Source organism: Ruditapes philippinarum, unplaced genomic scaffold (genome assembly GCF_026571515.1).
Source record: "Ruditapes philippinarum isolate M1 unplaced genomic scaffold, ASM2657151v2 ctg2553_1_1_1_1, whole genome shotgun sequence".
In the NCBI taxonomy this organism is placed as follows: Eukaryota; Metazoa; Mollusca; class Bivalvia; order Venerida; family Veneridae; genus Ruditapes; species Ruditapes philippinarum.
The window spans coordinates 141097-161408 of NW_026860601.1; the positions used below are offsets into that span (position 1 = coordinate 141097).

The window sequence follows — 20312 nt, forward strand, 5'->3', positions numbered from 1 at the left end:
CTATATCAGCAACATCGACAACAACAACAATACAATAGTGACATAAAGAAAATAATGTCAATATATGACGAGCTGCAGTGATTGGCTGGAGGCGGCTGCAGATTTTGACATTCCATGTTTATTTAATCTACAAGATTTAAATCTTGATATAAGATCTGAGAAGTATAAAGTCACACGGTAAAAAGTTTCAGTATGTTTGATTTTATCGTCTATTTATTAATAATCGATCGATCACATGTATTTGCCGAAATGATTATTAATCCGCGAAATGTTTGTTATTCTTAATTGAACGCCCACTGTAGTGAAAGTTTTTGTTGTAAAATTTTCTTTTTATATAGGGAAGGATAAATTTCGAAATCCCACACCGGTACGCGATATGTGTATAAATTCCGTATTTGAAAAATGCATTTTATTTTACAAACGCTGTCTATTAGTCAAAATCAAAGTTAAGTTTAAAGGTAAGGTTTACTCTGTTCATTCTCACATTTTGAAGTTTTTACTGCCGTGTCATTTTACAGGGCTTATAGAGAATGCTCCTCGTTATTTTGACAGTGTGGGCCAACACAGGAGGCGATCTGGAGTTACCGTAGACATGTCGTTAGGTTGAAAATTAACGTGTGAAAGTCCAACTGTTGCATTGAACTCTTTCTACGAAAGCGTACAAGAGTCATCATTTTCTTTTACGAACGGGTACATATACATGTATTTGGCTAAATAATAACAAACTATTAGAAAATGTCTGCGTCCCGTACAACAATATCTAGTGCATGTTCTGTTTCAATGATCTGCATTTATGTGTACGTATTTATAGTGGATAAGATGCGTTTGTCAAGACGAAATATGCCACACAGCAAATCTGTTTGTTTTATCCCTAAGTTGAGATTTTTTACTTAAGAATTGCGTTTTACATGTATTTCATTTACACCACATAACGGATGAATACGAACAGAATTGTATTTTTACAATCATAACCTTGTATCATCCCACAAAGTGAAAATATCCATAGTTAAATTACATGTAGAATTACAGATGTACATATTCAGCTCACATTGCCTTGGTACATGGTAAATTTGGGAATTTTTGGCCGTCTGTTGCAGTTCTCAACAAAACTCCATTATATTGTATGAAATATTAATTAATATTTGTCAAATATAAATATTCCCTGTCTTGAAAGAAGAAAAGCAAACAATTCACCGTATGTGTTTGTTTTGGGTAGATTTAAACTTCTTGAATATTTAATCAAATTCAAATACAAAAAAAAATACCAATATGCTCTTACAATAAATTATTCAAAACGAAAGTTTACACCATTCCCCCTACAACTACAACGGAAAGTTCCTTTTCAATCATGAGGTTGACACCACGACCCTCGGTCCATGGTACATATTGTCCTTGATTCAAGGGACTGATAAAGTTCGATTCGAGGGAATGATACATTTTGAAACAAGGGCATTGGTGCAATACTAAGTTCTTTTTTTTGTATTTGATAGGTAAAGTTACATGCATATTTTGAAAATAATACATTATCATAATCCTTCCTTTGTTTGAAATTCTATCATTTTTCACAAAAAAAATGTTAACTGTTCATCTGAGCCGTCAAGCCAGTAATTATATCAAGCAGTTTATAATATGACTAATTTAAACTTTAACACTTTCTTGTTGAACTTCTATATAGCAACTAGGCCTTTTAATCTTCAGCGCTATCATATTTACTAGTATGTTTTATATAAAAAAGAAATGAAAAATAACCAGTTTGAAAATACATGGTTTTATATTTTGTTGAAACGTTTGTTCCTACATTCTCAATCGCTCTTAATAAAGATTAGTCTTGAAAGGTATATAAGCCATAACCGCCTAGAACCGGATGTAGTAAACATATAGCCATGCCATACTGCACATCCGTTTAGACTAACCAGCCTCTTTACTGTTTGCAGCTCAAATTTTGTAGTTAAATATTGAAATATCTTTTGATTTCTTATGAATATTTAAAACTCAAAAAGGAGGAAATTCATTACAGAAAATCAACTCGTAAAAGGTTAATTATATTTCTAATTTTGATTAAATTAATTAACGGAAAGTCTTAAGCACTTGGGAAACGAAAAGGGAAAATACAACATATTTTCCTTCTCTAAAATGACTTATACATGTAATTCATATGCATTAAAATATGATAAAAATAAAAATAAAATGAAATTGTTATGCATTATATATATATACGTATGTTCTAGATTTCTTCAATGGATACCCACTGTGTTACATTCGACTTGAAAACGTATTAGTTGCGCTGTCCATTGAAACATGTCCTAGTCTATTTATGTAAATTTTCTTTTATATATTCTAACTTTTTTGAAAATAACTCGCACTGAATATTTTCAATGGTGAATATTGTACCTGACCAACCAAGCGTAAAGATGAAAAGTTGTGTTTTTTTTTGTAGCATTACAAATCACTTCAAAAAGTGATATAGAAGAAGTCGCCCACGTTAATAAGCTTCACGAGTCCTATTTTATAAACTATATAATGTAGAATGGAACTTTGAAAAAACAAAACAAAATAAAAACGAAATGATTTTTTGAATGCAAGCTTGAAACCCTGGTGAAGCAAAGTTCTCTATGTATCAGAATGAAACTATTATAGCCAAAAATCTTGATGGTAAAAGGGCTTGTTTCATACCTTGTCCGATCCATGTTTTGCATCAAAAATACATGTCAAAATAATAATTTTAAAAAAGTATCTGTATCGTGCGCGTCTGACGTCACACAATGTGCGCACGATGTCAAACCACAACACATTGCATTCGTATTTGATATTAAAAAAATCACATGCATATTTATTTTTTTTTAATACTTGCATCATATATTTTCCAATTTAATGTGTGTGTGTTTGGGTTTGTTTACCCTCGCCACCGGAAACCTAAATTTAGGGGATCTGTTGTCTGTTTACTAAATGTTATATAAGTACATGTGTTACGTGCATACCATATCCCTCATAACAGGGTCGTCTCTATGTACGACCTGTGTCATGGGAGGAAGATGGGATAATCCCATTCTAAGTTCTAGGTTCTATGTTCTAAAATTATTTTTGAAATGGTTCTATTATTATTATAATGACTAGACTGTCTTACGGTTAGACGTTATTTCTAATACTGTGATTTAGACATCATAACCGAGAAAATAATGAACGAAAGGATACTTGTATAAATGATGGTACTTGCCGCCACTTAATTACTGTTAATTCATATTGTATCTGTACGAGTTCGTGCACATTGTTAAAATGTCCATTAATTTGATTTTGTTGTAAGCATCACATCGAGAATTTATTTTGCCTTATTAAAGATAAAGTGCAATGAAATGCAGTGAAAACCTTTAGAAACTTTGTAATTTTGAATCTTGCACAGTTAAGACATACAACTTAATAAAAAAATTTATATTATATTTCACTTTATGAACTAATTTTAAAGTTTATTATTGTAAAACCAGGAAATGTGGTTGACACCCAGTTTCTATTTTGCATTAAAACCTTCATTCTTCTCTTTCATAAACGGAAATTATTTATTTCCCTGTAAACAGCATACACATTTTTTTATTCTATTTTTTGTGTGTTTTCAGCGAAGACCTAAAAGCGGAGAGCAATACCGACAACAGCTTTGACAGAAATAACAACAACAATGAAGACGACGACGAAGAAGAGGGCGACGACGGAATTGTTAAGACAAACAACACCAACAATGTCGCCGAAAAACAACCTAATTCTACTGATGGTCCCCCGGACGACATCCGTGCATTTTATGGACATCCTCTCACAGCGGCAACAGCGTCCTCGAATGATGCCGACACGCATGCGTCAGCTGTTGCCCTGCTTCACGAATACATCAACCTTCCTGCATTGGATAGAAGCGGGATGAAAATAGGCGACAAAATCAACTCTATATATGATATAATGAGGTAAATATAAGATCTTTAACGTATTTAAGTAAAGAAAGTTAATCTAAAAATAATCGAGCATATGTATTGAAGAAGTTACCTTCCTTTATATTTTACTACTTTTCAAGAGTAGATAATTCTGAGTGAGACGACGCTTTATATTGCCGAAGTTCTCTCCCTTCGTTTTATAGTTGTAACATTTCAACATTCATGCAAATCGGTGACGAGCAAAATATTGCAGTAGCAGTCTACAACCTAATTGTATATAATATTGCTATACAACGGGAATGCGTATTCTTTTATGAGATACGTTGGCCATATATTTTTGTTATTTCTTCTATCATAAACATTATATCGGATAGATAGAAGACAAGATAAAGCAATATACGATATGATCTTTTTGTTGAAAATCTGAAACTACCTAATACATCTTTAATATATCAACATCTTATTGTCGCAATATTTTGACATGCTATTTATCTCAATATATTTTATTTATAGGGGGTTTAATTGCGTGTGATCACATAACCTGAAAAATGTTGGTAGATGTTTTAGTCTATTCGCATTCCGACTTAAGTTTTCAAATGAAAAAAATAATTACATATAACCAAAAAAAACCCCATATTGGTTACATTTTAATATATTTGTATTGTGTTAAAAAGTTTTAAAAAAGTAAAATGCCTTGTCAACATATTCCCGTTTTTTGTCCTGCTCAATATTAATATTTAGAAAACTTATTAAGTTAGCGCCTCGAAATTAAAGGTTAATATACGAAAAGCAACAATGTTAAGATGCTGTGCAATCGTCATAACCATTCATTTTTGTGTCGCCTCTACGGAGTAGTGGCGACATATAGGGATCACTTCTCCGTCGTCTGTCTGTCCGTCTGTCTGTCTGTCTGTCCGTCCGTCCGTCCGTCACAAAACTTGTCCGGACTACTCCTCATAAACTACTGGTGCAATTTCATCCAAACTTTACAGGAATGATCAGTACCAAGTCTAGTTGTGCATATTGTCAGGATTTTCCGGTTCAATGATTTTTGTCAGAGTTATGGCCCTTTAATAATTTTTAATTTTAAAGTTTGTCCGGACTACTTCTCTTATACCACTAATGCAATTTCAATGAAACTTTACAGGATTGATCTGTAGCTCAAGTCCTTGCGCATATTGCACGGGTTTTCCGGTTGAATGATTTTTGGCCGAGTTATGGCCCTTTGATAAAAAGGTTTCTTTTTCTGTGTGTTGCCAGATACACAAAAGCTTGTCCGGACTATTCCTCATAAACTACTGGTGCATTTTCATCCAAACTTTACAGGAATGATCAGTACCAAGTCTAGTTGTGCATATTGTCAGCATTTTCTGGTTCAATGATTTTTGTTTGAGTTATGGCCCTTTAATAATTATTATTTTTAAAGTTTGTCCAGACTACTTCTCTTATACCACTTATGCAATTTCAATGAAACTTTACAGGATTGATCTGTAGCTCAAGTCCTTGCGCATATTGCACGGGTTTTCCGGTTGAATGATTTTTGGCCGAGTTATGGCCCTTTGATAAAAAGGAGTTTTTTCTGTGTGTTGCCAGATACGCAAAAGCTTGTCCGGACTACTCCTCATAAACTACTGGTGCAATTTTATCCAAACTTTACAGGAATGATCAGTACAAAGTCTAGTTGTGCACTGTCCGTCTGTCTGTCCGTCTGTCACAAAATTTGTCCCAACATGAAATTGGCCATCATGAGGCGACACATGTGATTACTGATCGCTCTTGTATAATCAACTAAATTATAATTTTATGAATTAAGTGATTCATTGAGTCGACGTACTGGTGCAAACATTTATATATAGCATATTTCTCAAGAATTACTGAAGAACAGATGTGTGTATGTGTCACTGTGTGTATGGGGTTACAAAAATACCATATTGGCGAGAAAACAAAACTTGGATACTTGCTTATTATATACAGAGCATTTAAAGGACAACGAGCATCATTTATTAAACTAAATGTTTGATGATATGCTCATTTTTTTTAATTAAAAAGATTTATAAAGTACAATGATTTGAAAACTGTTATAGGAATCGACACATAACTTGGAATATTAAATTATCATGAGAATGACCGACAATTTAGAAGATTAAAATAAATAGTATAATTAAGTGAACAATTCTTATTTAGATGTTTTGGGTGTTCTAACTGGTATTCTCCTAAAAAGGTCCACCTTGGAAGTGGAAGCTAAAAATATGGCACGTGTACGACGCAAAAACGCCGGTTTTTAAAGAAATTTCAACGACAATATAGAAAATAACGCGACAGTGTTTGCAGACACTTAACTTGTAATTTCTAGGTTATTTTCTAATATAGTATATGTTTTTGCCGGTTTTCAGATAAATAGAATATAATGTATAGTATATGCTTATACATGCACATGTATATAATGATAAATTGAACACTTTTAATGTAAAAATCACTTGTACTTTAGACCTTGCCAGACTGATAAAACTATGGAGTGATTGATCATTGTAGGAGTTTATTGTAATACATTTAGAATTTCACTAACCGCTACTTCATCTTTTAAGTCAAAGTTAAATTTGGTATAAAATCTCCCATTTCAAGTGGACAAACAATATTTCTTATGCATATTCTAACAGTTCATATTTGATGTAGAACGAAAGCATGCTTCATGTGTATTTAAATTCTTCATTCCTTTAATTCTGTAGAGATGACGGGTCTTCTGCAAAAGTTGAAACCGGAAATGAGGGAGACGGTGATTACATGCACATGTTGCAGACGACACTAGCGTCGGAAGTTGACAAATTCTTTAACAGGGAATGTGGAGAAAACGCTACAATATCCATCATAACGGAAAATGGTGCTTGCCCTGTTACAGTTGCTGAAGAGGTTGCTCACGAGGTAAGATTTCCACGATTGTTAATTTTCACAAACGAGTTTAACATGTATAAATGTTTTAAATTTACCAAAGCAACTCTAATTGGTCTTTCGGTTTAAAAAGTGTTTTATTTGTAAATGAACTATTCAGAAATTTTAAGGACTCCTTTTCATGGAATAAGATTCAATACATTAGCTATACCAATCCAGGATAATTTCAAACAAACCAAATAAATGTCCCATTACTTTTTATTATGTTTTATGTTCTACGAAATGTGATGAAAGAGTTGAAAAGAAATCGTTATTGAAATTAATACTATTTGAAAAGCAAATATTCTGAATCATTATGTTTTTTAATTTGGGTATTCTGAAAATCAAGGTTAAAGAGAATATAATTATTTTACTCTGGGGCCATAAAGAGGAAAATAATCTGTTAGATTGGACAATCAGTTGACAAATTGAAAGGAGTAGTTATAGTGAATGAAGGAAAAATATAATGTATCTTAGGCCCAGGACCTATACGGAACTTATATCAGCCTTTGACTAAATCATTTTGGTGTGCCTTTCAGTGTTAAAAACCACACACATTTTGTGTTTATAAAAGAACTTGGTACAAACAGCAGACACAGACAAAGGTTAAAGGTCTAAAAAGTCTAAAACATTAAATTTATAAATCTTACATAGATATACAGGGCTGCGTTTCATAAAAAGTCCTAAGTTTATCCTTAGTCCTAGGACTTATGACTAACTTTAGTACTAACTTAAGACAGTTTGAATAAATATTTTTATCTTTAGTCAAAGGCTTGGACTTTAATTAAATTCATTTTCTTGAAAAAAGTTAAGAGATACAATGGCACACAGCTTCAACCCACAATTTGTTCATGCTTATCTACATGGCTTTTAAGAAATTCAACAGGTATTAACATTAGGAGTCATAAGAACAAATATGTTTCTGTTTTGATCTGATTAGAGCCTTCCATGAAACGCAACCCAGTATCATTACAACGGATAATATATGGAAACGATAACGAAATATACTCAGAATTATATTTAAAATCGATAGTAAGTGTGTTTTTAGCATGATATTGGTTAAAAGTGTTTGAACGCTACATTTTTAGGTTATTATTTTTCACAATAAAAGTGATTAATCTTAAGAAAAAAAACGGATGATTTGAAAATGCACACAAGTTGTTGCCTGAGACTTTCATCAACTGGTATAAAAATCTCGAAAATATCCAGTCTTTTAATCAGTAGAATGAATTGTATGAGTATGTACAACTTATTCAGATACGTGTTAAGTGGACCGTGAAATATTTCATTTTTATGGGTAAAGGAGAGTAAAGACACGGTTTCTGTTTCAAATTTAGCGTACTCGAGGCCATTTATTTTAGTTAAATTACCATTTTGTGTCATTATAAAATACGATGCGGTTCTTTCTTTAACCTTGAACACTGAAAGAAATATTGTCGGATATTTTACCTCGTCCTTTTTTACGTGAATAAAGCACGGAATTATAATTTTGGCATGATTTCCTTGACTATATTAGACTGTGTTACATATAATTTTTATCTAAGTGTTAAAGTTGTATTGTTAAGCGTTACGCGCTATTACACCGTCATTAAAGTGTACGGCGTTCAGATCAAAGTTATCTGTACAATCAGAATAGAGACATTACTTGTTTTAAAAGATATCACTTTGTCGTCTGCATACATTTAGTTAAATGAAGTGCAGTGAATTTAACATTGTCTTTTAAACTGTTGGACTATTTGGATTGTAAAACTAAAATGAGTAAGTTATATTATAAACATGGTTTTAGACCACGTCTATAGGAAGAAGGAAATTATGCATATTTGTCTATTTCAAGGACATGGGTGCAACTTAAATTAAAACATTTTATAAAGATTTTCATTTCTGTTTCTCTGCTTGCTTTAAATGAAACAAACTTCATATGATGCCATACTAGTTTTAATAGTTTACTAGTTTTGCCCTTGAACATTTCCTCTGCAATTTCTCACAAATATATTAAAAATCGTTGTAAAATATTCTTCTAAAGGATCGAATGCAGCAAAAAAAAATTGAGAAACATCTTCATCAAAAGAGAAAAACATTAAAAGGCGTCATCTGCACCAGTTTATATAAAATATTTCAGCTGTTTAAGTCTAACAAACACAATTACTTGTGTTAATATCATAACTGGTCGTTTTTTACTTTTTAACATTTTTGTGGCATTTATGCACAAATAGTCCACGAAAATATAAAACATGCATTAATACAGTGTTAAAACTGTCATTTTTATTTTTTGATTAAAAAGCCAAGCGTCAGCATGTAATAATCGTTGTCTTTATGAAACAAACCGACGGAAAAACTTGTATGTGAAACTAATAAATACTGTCGTGATATGGTCTTTTAAATCATAAATTCACATGCATATTTGCATCTTTATGGCAAACAGTTTCAAAATTGATATTTTTGTGGACGTGTGCGACCATGATAAAAATAAACCAGCTTTCGGCTATGATTTTATTAAACATTTGCCTGTATATGACCAGTTGCCAAATCGTATATAATGACACCATGTTCAACCAGGTGATATACCAGTATACATATCTGATCATTATATTTTCGGACAGATCCTCATCACTATTTAAAACATTGGTTTAAAGCACGTATTGCATATTCGTCATAATTTATAGTTGGCAGATAATTAGGTTTTAACGACATGTGGAAGGAAACAGAAGTCAAAATTAAGGCTTGTTAACTTTAAACAAATTGAGAGGTATTGAAATATCTTTGAAATTAAGACATAATAAGTAGTTCAATGTAACGGTAGATAAAATAGCTCAATAAAAGTTAAAGTAAAGGGCCGATTTTGTTTATTAATAATCTTTTGATATTTTAGGTTTGTGTAGAAACAAGTGGTCTACCAACAGACAATGTTGACGCAACAGAACTGTATGTAGCCGAACCAGTTCAATTAGTTCAAACTCTGGACAATACCACTTCAATATCTGATCCGAAATTACTGTCTATGGCAATGCCGAGTTTAGAAGAAAACATGCGCAGTAATAACATTCCCGTGCAGGCATGCAGCGCTACTAAAACATCTACGGTATCTGCGTCAATGCCATATGCATCGGAGAAAGTAAGACGCGCACGTGAACCGAAGGAACAAGTGAATGTAAAAACTCAAGAGATATCTAAAAAACTTGTGAAAGCTTTAACTGAAAAGATTATGAAAAGAATGAGTCAAAAGGATAATGAAACTATTAGTGAAGCATCGGAAATTGAATCAGCTGTTGCGAATCTGCCCCCTCAAGGGAGAGCCAGTGCTACTATAAATAACTTAGAATCACATATCAATGAAAGTGCTTCTGTAAATAAGGTTACTGTTGAACAGAATCATGAAACAATACTAGAAAATCTACCTGAAAATTTACCTATCATAGAGGCTGGAAACTTGGACGCATCACCTGTACCTGTTACAACATTTATATCATCTGGTCTCACATCATCTGCACCTCAACAATCATCTTCACCTTTGTCTCCTACCAAAGATTTAAAAAAATCACAAAATTGTACACAAACGAATTTAGTGAATGTTTCACAAACAATTGAAAGCGCGAGTGTCACACGAGTGTCCCCGCCAGTGTATTGTAAAAACAATGCAGCTGCGCATGCGCAAGCTCTTGTAACGAAACAATCTCAATTTATGAGACACAACTCCCTTCCGGCCTCAAATCAAAACAGTTATCAAGCTTATAATTCAAATACTGTATTAAACACTTGTCGTGCGCCAAATGGGGCACCTGCTCCCGTGTATTATTTCCCAGATGTAAGTAATGGATCATTTAATATATATCAAACCCAAGTTCGACCAACTATACCAGGGACCTCCGATTGTGACATCATGTTAGAGAGATATATACAGCAGCAGACACCTTACAGCCACGAAAATCCAAATTTAAGAGCACGTTGCAAAGATGGATATAGTCTTAAATCACCTGATAGTGGATTTTGTGAACCATGTGTGTCGCCGAGAGAACCAAATCTAGTGGTATGTCATTGTACTCCAAATGCTATAAAAATTCAGTTACTGAGATCTTTTTTGATACCATAGATAAGTTACTCTAGTTAAACATATCAAATTACTCTTGTTATTGTGCGAGAGACAGCATGCAAACAAAAGTTTTTGAAATTTTTTCATTGTACCTTTTTGACAGAGTTTTAAGCGTAACATCTTTTTATTCGTGTATGCTGTTTATTTTGCTGTGGTATGCGTTAAAATCTCGTAAAATAAAAAGTATCGTTTTGGTTAAATGAGAAATATGTTGAACTTGTTGGATTATTATTTTCAGCAATATTCAGATTCCTCAGATCTCAAGGAGTATGCCGATGGATTTGAAGACGAGGCTGAAAAGCGTGGAGGGAAGGTTGCAAAGCGACGGAAGTCGGCGCCACCCATGTACGTCAAACAATATTGGAATCCAATGGACAAAATGATGAAATCAAATGTTTTAAAATTGTAAGAGCAATTTTGTATCTAATTTATTACATTTTTTTTAGTTTTTTGTTTATACAGTTTATGTTAAAGGACAATCTGTGCAGCAGTAAATAATTACGTTTTACTCGCAAACATAAATATTTTGCCAATTTTGAGATATTTTGATTAACTGATGCACTTTAATATACGAGATTGTTCTACAAGTAGGAAGTGTGTAATTGTAATTGATAAAACTATTACCATTATGTATTGCTACAGACAAAATGTAAAATAAATTGCATTCCTATTTAGGGAGAAAGACCCTGCGGGTTACAAATATTTTTTGGATTGTCCCATATCAACTACACAGAGGATTGAAGAGGATAGAATAACATATCTAAACAAGGGTAAATTCCTACTCTATTACTATACACCGTACACATGTTTAAAAACGCACACAAAAAAACTTGAACATGTCATTTTAAAAGCTTTTTGTTTTTAAACTTGTTTAACAAGACAATTATTTCTATTTTCATTTTTTTGTCTTTTCGGAAGAGCTCCTGCATAGGTAAATGTTGTTTTTTGCAAACCAAGATATATTTGCCGATTTTAAAAATAGGCTGACAAGCTACAATTTAGTTAAGACATTAATGACAAATTTGTGCGTTATTTTCTCCACATTTAAAAAAGATAGATAGTAATCTGATTTTTGTATTTTCTAAAAAAAATGTCAGTTTTTTTACCAGTGACAATAACACTTAAAAGGTTTTATTCTTTTTTTCTGTGCATGTGTAAGTATTCAAATATGATGTTGTACGTTTTACAGGTCAGTATTATGGATTAACATTAGAGCATGATGGACAAAGGACAATTAAAAACCAAACGTTAAAGGTAACCGTTCTCTTTCCTACCAGACTGTACTCAATATAGTCCCACAAAGCACACATTTCACTACAATATTAAGTTAATTAGACAGGTCTCTCTTAAAAATAGTGATTTCTTTACTTTTCAGTACATAGCGACATATGTGTGATTTTAACAGCTCTAGTTGAAATTGTGTTAGGCAATTGCTGCACGTGTTTTACGATTTATGATATGACTTATTTTTCTCAGAGAACATTCTTATCTATTTTATTTCCTAGTGGTTTCAGAAAAAAATAATCATCTTTGACTTACTAATTAATATAACGTTTTAGCTTATTTGAATTTAAAACTACTATGTTTAGTATCAATACGTTTTGCATGATTGACATCTACTATTATTTTTCAGTCGGTAATTATGGTTGTATTTAGAGAAGATAAACATTTAGATGATGAGAGGAAAGCCTGGGAGTTCTGGCATAGTCGACAACACAGCTACAAACAACGTGTGATTGATATAGGTAAATAATATTTCTGTTTCTATCTACGTATAAACTGTTTCTCTATAATCATATACTGTTTCTCTCTAATTGTAAACTGTTTCTCTCTAATTATAAATTGTTTCTCTCTATTTATAAACTATTTTTCTCTATTTATAAACTGTTTTTGTCAAATTACAAACTGTTTCTCTCTAATTATAAACTGTTTCTGTCTAATAATAAACTGTTTCTCTCTAATTATAAACTGTTTCTCTTTAATTATAAACTGTTTCTCTCTAATTATAAACTGTTTCTCTCTAATTATAAACTGTTTCTCTCTAATTATATAAAATGATTCTCTCTAATTATAAACTGTTTTTCTCTAATTATATACTGTTTCTCTCTAATTAGAAACTGTTTCTCTCTAATTAAACTGTTTCTCTGTGATTATAAACGTGTGTCATAATTGGGGCGAATGTTTACATAATTTCATAAATTAAAAAAGAACGCTGGTTTACGTTCATTGGTCAGATAATTTAAATTTCAAGTTTTAGTTTGAGAAGTAGTTTCCGACGAAGGTTTGAATTGAACAAAACGTCTTAAATCTCTGAATACATGTTTATTCAAGAGATTTATGAGGAATGAGAGAAAGTGGGAACCTGAAAACAATGCAAAGGGAGACACTAGCGGCCTATCAATGAATATTAGGCATGGAAGATAAAAATGAAAGGTTTTGTTTTATTTTTCACAGACACAAAGAACAGTATAAATGTAGGATCTAACTGTACCGAGGAAATATCTTATAATGCTGTAGCTGTCAAATGGAATGCACGTGATTCACCTGTAAAGGTAAAATTGTACATTACATTATTAGAAAATCAGTAAAAATCGTAGTGACCTTTTCTATGTACACCTTTGCACATTAAAAGGTGTTCAAGGATGATCTTATTTGAAACTGTTCTTACCATTTTGATTATAATACATTAGGGAATGTCGAGAAATAGGTTTAAAAAAATTATATTTTCTTTTCATTAATCATTATTTTATCGTAAGTGTTTTCGTCTGCTTGTGGAGATGGCAGGGTAGCATTATATTACAATAATGTGATTGTACTTCATGGACATGTGATAAATACACCATGTAGAGACTGTATATTTCATGAAATATGGCTTGAAATATGAGTAAAACATCATATAAAACTTTCATACTATCCAATTTCTACCTTACAATGAATATGACACTGTTAGTTTTTCAGAGCTGTTAAATAGCTCAACGTGAAGTTAATATAGGTACCTTCATTATTTATGGTACGTTTTTCTCATTTTTTATAGGTGAATATTGCGGTTCACTGTTTAAGCACTGACTTCAGTAATCAAAAAGGTGTAAAGGTAAGACCTATATGAATAAAATCCTAATAAAACATTCGCTTTTTCTCATTTCTTATATAATTATGATACATATAAGCATTTGAATCTACGACATGATAAAGTTATCAGTTTTTTATGTTAACGTTTCAAGATACATTTATGTCCGACATTTGTTGTCATCATACATAGAAATGTTGAAAAGTTTAGGACAATTATTACTTTTTGTAACAAATGATTAAAAAATGTTTTCAATTTAGATTGTCATCCAAACGATAACATTTTAACTAATTGCCAAGCACCGGTGTTAACACTTTTATATTAGAATTCATATCTCAATGTTCAATTAAACTTAATACATGTCTACGATATTATTATTATTATTAAACGTCACTGGCCAAGACCTACAACTCTAGCGTTAATGTTAACTGAATCATTTTTCTTTTAAGATACAAACTAATACTTCTCAGGTCGGCCGTATTATTTTTGTTACAGCTCTTGTTAGGTATTTTATATGGTTTTAAAGTTAAAACTTCTTAGTGTAGGCAAGGATACATAGTTGTTTAGATCATTGTTAGAGATTTGAAATATCAATAAATTCATCTTGGCATCAATAGTTAAGGCTTATACTTGTCCTCGCCTGTGTTTTTGGACTGTTGTAATTTCATTTCAGTAGGCATATATCTATTTCTATTTATAATAATAGATTTATCACGTAGTACAATGTCAGTTTTTATGTTTTATTAGGGGTTACCTCTCCATATCCAAGTGGACACATACGAGAATCCATCCAAAGATGCCTCACCTATTAGCAGAGGGTATTGTCAAATAAAAGTTTTCTGTGATAAGGTAAGAGTACTCACGATTTTATCCACCTTATTGAGTTATTTGACTTACAAAATAGCGGCGGTCTGCTTATTTCGGTATCAGGATCAGCTCGAAATTGTATATGAAGCTGTCTTGCATGTCAGAGAGGGTTATCTACCGTATCGGCGGTGCCTTTCACCCCCATGTGTGGCAAGCCGCGTGCTTTAAATGACGTCATTGCCGCGCACCTTTTATGAATGAATTGCGTTCTAAGGATGACGTCATTTTTCCGCTATGAATGAAGTTTGTAAGTTAATACGCTACTTTAGGAAAAAATGAACAATGAAAATATCAGTTTTCGTAATTTCTGTTCCGAGAATAAATGACATTTAATATGCAAGAAAAAGAATCAAACGTTGGCTGTCGGTACAGACGGGAATATCTAGCTCTCGGGTAACTGTTTAGCTGAAACTCGGCAGAGCCTCCGTACCGCCGTAAACAGTTACCCTCGAGCTAGATATTCGAGTCTGTACCGGCAGCCGGTGTAAGATTTTTATAGTCTATATCGATATCTAAAGCAAGTATAGTATAGGAAATCTTCTTATATTAGCTGAAACCTATGTTAAAATTGGTGCCAACTTTGAAGATGTTCTGCAATTCGCAGCACTGCTTACTAGCACTGGAAGTGGGGACAAAATCTGTTTCACAAATCGGATATCTATAGAGCAGAGCTTTTGAATTCATCAAATTGAAGGATGTTTCGTTGAATGTCTTGAATAGAAAGAAAACTGTGAAAAATGTATGTTTCTGTTGTTTTCATATTTGATTTGTTATTTATTATCTTGCCCGAATTTATAGAGGGTACTGTGAAAAGTGCGTTTCTTTTATTAGATATATGCTGTTCGTTTACCAACCCTATTACAAGTAGAGAAACTGATAACGAACAGCATGAATCCTGATGCGCAGGCTGGTCTGGATCCATACTGGTCGCAAACGCACTATGGTGGTTTTGTTATTACGCGGCTCATATCGTCTCCGAATTTTATAGGGTCTTGAAAAAAGAACATGTTTCTATTATTTTATAGGGTGCGGAAAGAAAGATACGTGATGAAGAAAGAAGGAAACAGTGTAGGGTCAACAAAACCGAAACTCAACCCGGAACTAAAGGTATCACAAACTGTAATCAGTTATTTTTCTCATTTACTAAGAAAATTCTTATATTTTGATTCGCATCAGATTCTTTAAATGTTCTTTTACATAAAATAACATCGGATGGTTATATGTGTAAACATTTACAGGTAAATTGTGCTAAATAAAAACAATGAATAATGTGTTTTTACAGCTCTTAGGAGGCGCCACGAGGAAGTGTACCATGAAGCTCTCGAAAGATCAGAATTTTACCCCATGGCGGACCTACTGTCTGAACCTATATTGTTTACACCTACATTTGAATGTAATGACTCTGCAAGGGTGAGTAGCTCATTAGAATTACGTGTCAGTGATTTTCTAGTCTTCCTATTGTTCTATTCCAAGTTTATTGATTCAGTTTTTGTTGTAAACGACTTCACTTCTACAACTTGCGTGAGATTGCCGTTTGAATATCGTTTTCATAAAAAATCATCCTGTGCGCTCAATGTTTTAGGTTCTAACGTTTAAATTACATTTATGTTTCTAGCCAAGCCCTGTGAATGTCTCAGTAACTGATGAGGACGGCAGCTCCAGGTAAGTCATATTTTACAATTGTAACATAATAAAACAGATACAGAGCTGTCAAATAATAATCTTATGTTGTATTATTAGTAAATGCCGACCTTTTCATGCAATAACATATACAGAAGCACGAGGACCTATTCTAAGCCCAAGTCAGCATAATAAATTCCGAGATCTTTTATAAATGTTAAGGCACGGAAAAGGGTGCATTATCGCTATTCTCGCATAAAGGTATTCGTCTGATTTGGTATACTTGTTTTCAATTTCTCTTTCAGCGCGCGAGTGTGTTATGTTTTGATTATGAAATAACCAGACCGTCATTGCAGATGTTGCACAATGAATAAACGCGTTACAGCGGCATGGGTTAATGTACACATGCAAACGCAATTTTATATGCAGGAATATGCATTTCTATCAACGTTCTCTATTTTGGTATTCAAAATGACTGAATAGAAAGTTTATATCCAATGATATACGAGACTCAACAGTGTCTTGTTTACTTATATCCATACAAAGCATTTGTAACAAATATTTCAGATCACAAATGATCACTTTTAAGCAGAATTTAGCAACATTTAAGATGTACAAATGTAGTTTAATATCATATTTATGTTGTTTACAGTATTACTAGTAGTGTAGAGCACTACGACAGCGCTGAAGATGGGATAAGCCCAGCCAAACGTCCTCGTACAGATTCCTATGTCCCTTATCAATCCTTTACTAATAGTAAGTATCTGAGAAAATTATGTATTTATTGCTGCATCAAATGACACGTAAAATCCAATGGCATATAATTGAGAATATATATAGCCTTGCGCAATTTGTTTCAAAGAATGTTTGATAAGAATTGTTATAATGCAACAGAAATATTTTAAACGTGGACATTTCATAAAGTGTAAGATATGTCTTTACAACATAAAGCTATTGAAGATATTGCTATATCTATACATGTTCTTTGATAGACAAACTGTAAGAATTACGTATTTTCGTTTATTAATATTGTTAGTTTGAATATAGAAATCAATGAAAGTTTAGAATTTAAAATTGTATTGTGCTACAATAAACCACAACGTTTCGACCCCAACATCTTCATTACTTATGAACTTGGTACAATTATTACTGATGGCATGAATTCTTAATTTCCACTAAAATATTTTCTTCATGTTTGGTCAATTAATCCTGATGGCATGAATTTTAAATATTTTATTAATTTCGTAGACTACAATTGTTTATTTTTTTATTTATAGTTCAAAACCAATTTCATGTCAATATGTAGTTTATGCTGGTGTTCCATTTTTACAATGTATTTTTGTTTTTATAATTTCAGTTTTATTATATGTTCGAGAGAAGCATGAAGTTGTATTCACAGCTATTATGTTACGATCCCCTACATTAAACGGTCTTTTACAAGCAGTAAGTAATAACAGAGTAATTTATTAAAAGTTAACCAGCTCAATTTGTTTCATGGATTTGCCCAAATTTGAATTATTATAAGATCAGTTCATTTAAAAGTTGGTATGATTTCAACACCCAGGTACAACAATTGAGCAGCTAACAATATAGAGCCTGGTCAGACTGCACAGACAGACAGACACTGAGACAGTCTCTACTGGCTCTAAGACTGTGCCAAAGGCAAATTACTTTTGGTTTCGGCAAAATATTTGGGTTCTTTAATATGCTTCATTCAAATAATAAAGCTATGTTTAAAGTAATTATAATTATTATTGTCATTATACAAATATTCATGTGTATATTTTGTGATTTAAGATTCTTGTTTTGAAATTTGTGTAAGTTCATGCTTGACCATTTGATTTAATGGTGAACCGATAAGATTACTCATGCTTTACAATAATTAGCAATAATTAGCAACAACTGCATGTGTGTGTATTCAACGATTCATCATGTTTTATATGATCTTTAGGTTGAGGAGAAGTATAAAGTACCTATGTCCAAAATCAAAAATTCTTACAAACGCTCAAAGAAAGGGTAAGAGCATTTCTTTTATTCTTTGATATTTTATATTACAAAATGTAAAGCCAAGATCTAAATAGAAATTTACGAGCTCCCGTCTGTAAGTTAAAATGAAACAGCAATAAACTAGAGAATGAATCCGGTTTTCATTTGTAGTAATTTGTGAAAGTTTGCCTTTATTTATTTATATCTTATTTATGTCAATTGTTTCAGAATGCTTGTTCGCATGGATGACATATATTACCGCCATTACTCAGCATGAATCAACATTTATCATCGAAACTGAAGAAGAAAAGACGATGTATTTGAATTGATTCTAACAGAAATTGACCCTTGCTGACAAAATCTATTAGATGTCGTCTGCTGCAGACGGATACACACAAAGACTCTATATTCTGGCGCCAGTTAGTAACCAACATTTGATTTATATCAGACACGGGGTCGAACCTGTAGTGGAAATAACAAACATGATTTGCATTAAGTGTAACATATTTAACATGCATTTGTAAGCTACAAACATGAAATAGGATTGTCATATGACCAATGTAAACATGTTGTGGTCTTCTTTAGCCACACATTATTACATAAGAAACCGATTTTGGACGTGGAATGCTACAAAGTTAAATGCATTTGCAATATCATTTTAACAAAACAGAAAGTAAAGGCTATCTAATATACTTACATGTAAATTATTCATTCCTTACGTGAATTTGATGCGAGTTCAATAAAAGTGCTATAGTACATGTAAAACTTACAATGGTGCTTTTTTTATCGGAAAGTGCGTTACAAGTATTCGATGATTGATACTTTGTAAATATGTTTCAAATGTGTTCATATTGTGCATATAATGTGAATAATTGGGAAAGAAAATAACACTGTTTATGCAAAAAATCGACTTACAAAAAATGGACATTTAAGTTTGCATTGCGCTGAGAGAAGACACAACATATCATTTTGTTTATTTACACATGTTTCTATGTTACCGAAAAGATCATGGTGTAACTATCAGTGTTTGGGTAAAGTTATATTAACTATTGTCATCGATTTTACTGCTGTTTTGTATACTTATAGTTTGACTATTGACTTTGTTGTTGTATAAATTTGTATTTTATAGAATTTTGATACTTTTACACGGAATGACCGTCCAATACTTGAACATTCCATTCAAATGTTTTTGTCATGTTTTTTGAAATATTTCAAATCGTTACTAACTTTAGAATTACGTTGATATACAGTATCATACAGTCTAATAGACGAAGATATTTTATATTGAGAATCAGATATTTAATGTTTACTTGTGCGCAATCCATAGATGGTCCATAAATTTAAGTATGTTTTTGTAGAGAACTCGCGTGTTGTGTGCTGTGTGTGGGATTGGGTGGGGAGGTTAAATGGCGGGATTTGTGCAGGTACAATATTTGTGTGTTGGGAAGGGGAGGGGACGGTGGGAGGAAAATTTGTGTAGGTACGATATTTGTGTGTGTGTGTGCGTGTGTGTGTGTGTGTGTGTGGAGGAGAAGAGGGGATGTTTGTAGGTACGATATGTGTGCGTGGGGGAGGGTCAATGGGGGATTTGTGAAGTACGATATTTTTGTAGGGAGGAGGGGGTAAGATGTTTAATGTGTTAAGATGGGTGTGTGTGTGTGAGAGAATGATTTGTTTGACAGCATATATGAAGTATTCGATGAAAAATAGAGAATAATGTACATATACATTCGTAGTAACGATTTTGAAAATTAGAATAGCATAATTTCTATCTAGTTGTTGAAGAAACTGACTTACATCTACTTTTTTTCTGTAACTACCGTTTAAAATTTAAATGTGTTTTCATATT

The 20312-nt window shown here is 32.4% G+C and overlaps 1 protein-coding gene across 3 annotated transcripts in view; it reads left to right on the top strand.

Annotated features, from left to right (window-relative positions):
* Positions 1 to 20312, top strand: part of LOC132712748 (uncharacterized) — a 50097-nt gene that overhangs the window by 21174 nt on the left and 8611 nt on the right. For all 3 annotated transcript variants that reach the window (XM_060695175.1, XM_060695177.1, XM_060695176.1), the window contains 16 exons: positions 3609 to 3944; positions 6638 to 6830; positions 9706 to 10860; positions 11162 to 11328; positions 11599 to 11693; positions 12113 to 12177; positions 12557 to 12668; positions 13378 to 13475; positions 13958 to 14014; positions 14738 to 14839; positions 15883 to 15964; positions 16140 to 16267; positions 16473 to 16519; positions 17130 to 17233; positions 17835 to 17920; positions 18429 to 18493. In XM_060695175.1, coding sequence (XP_060551158.1) covers positions 3609 to 3944; positions 6638 to 6830; positions 9706 to 10860; positions 11162 to 11328; positions 11599 to 11693; positions 12113 to 12177; positions 12557 to 12668; positions 13378 to 13475; positions 13958 to 14014; positions 14738 to 14839; positions 15883 to 15964; positions 16140 to 16267; positions 16473 to 16519; positions 17130 to 17233; positions 17835 to 17920; positions 18429 to 18493 — 2892 coding nt within the window. The remainder of the gene's footprint in view (positions 1 to 3608; positions 3945 to 6637; positions 6831 to 9705; positions 10861 to 11161; positions 11329 to 11598; positions 11694 to 12112; positions 12178 to 12556; positions 12669 to 13377; positions 13476 to 13957; positions 14015 to 14737; positions 14840 to 15882; positions 15965 to 16139; positions 16268 to 16472; positions 16520 to 17129; positions 17234 to 17834; positions 17921 to 18428; positions 18494 to 20312) is intronic.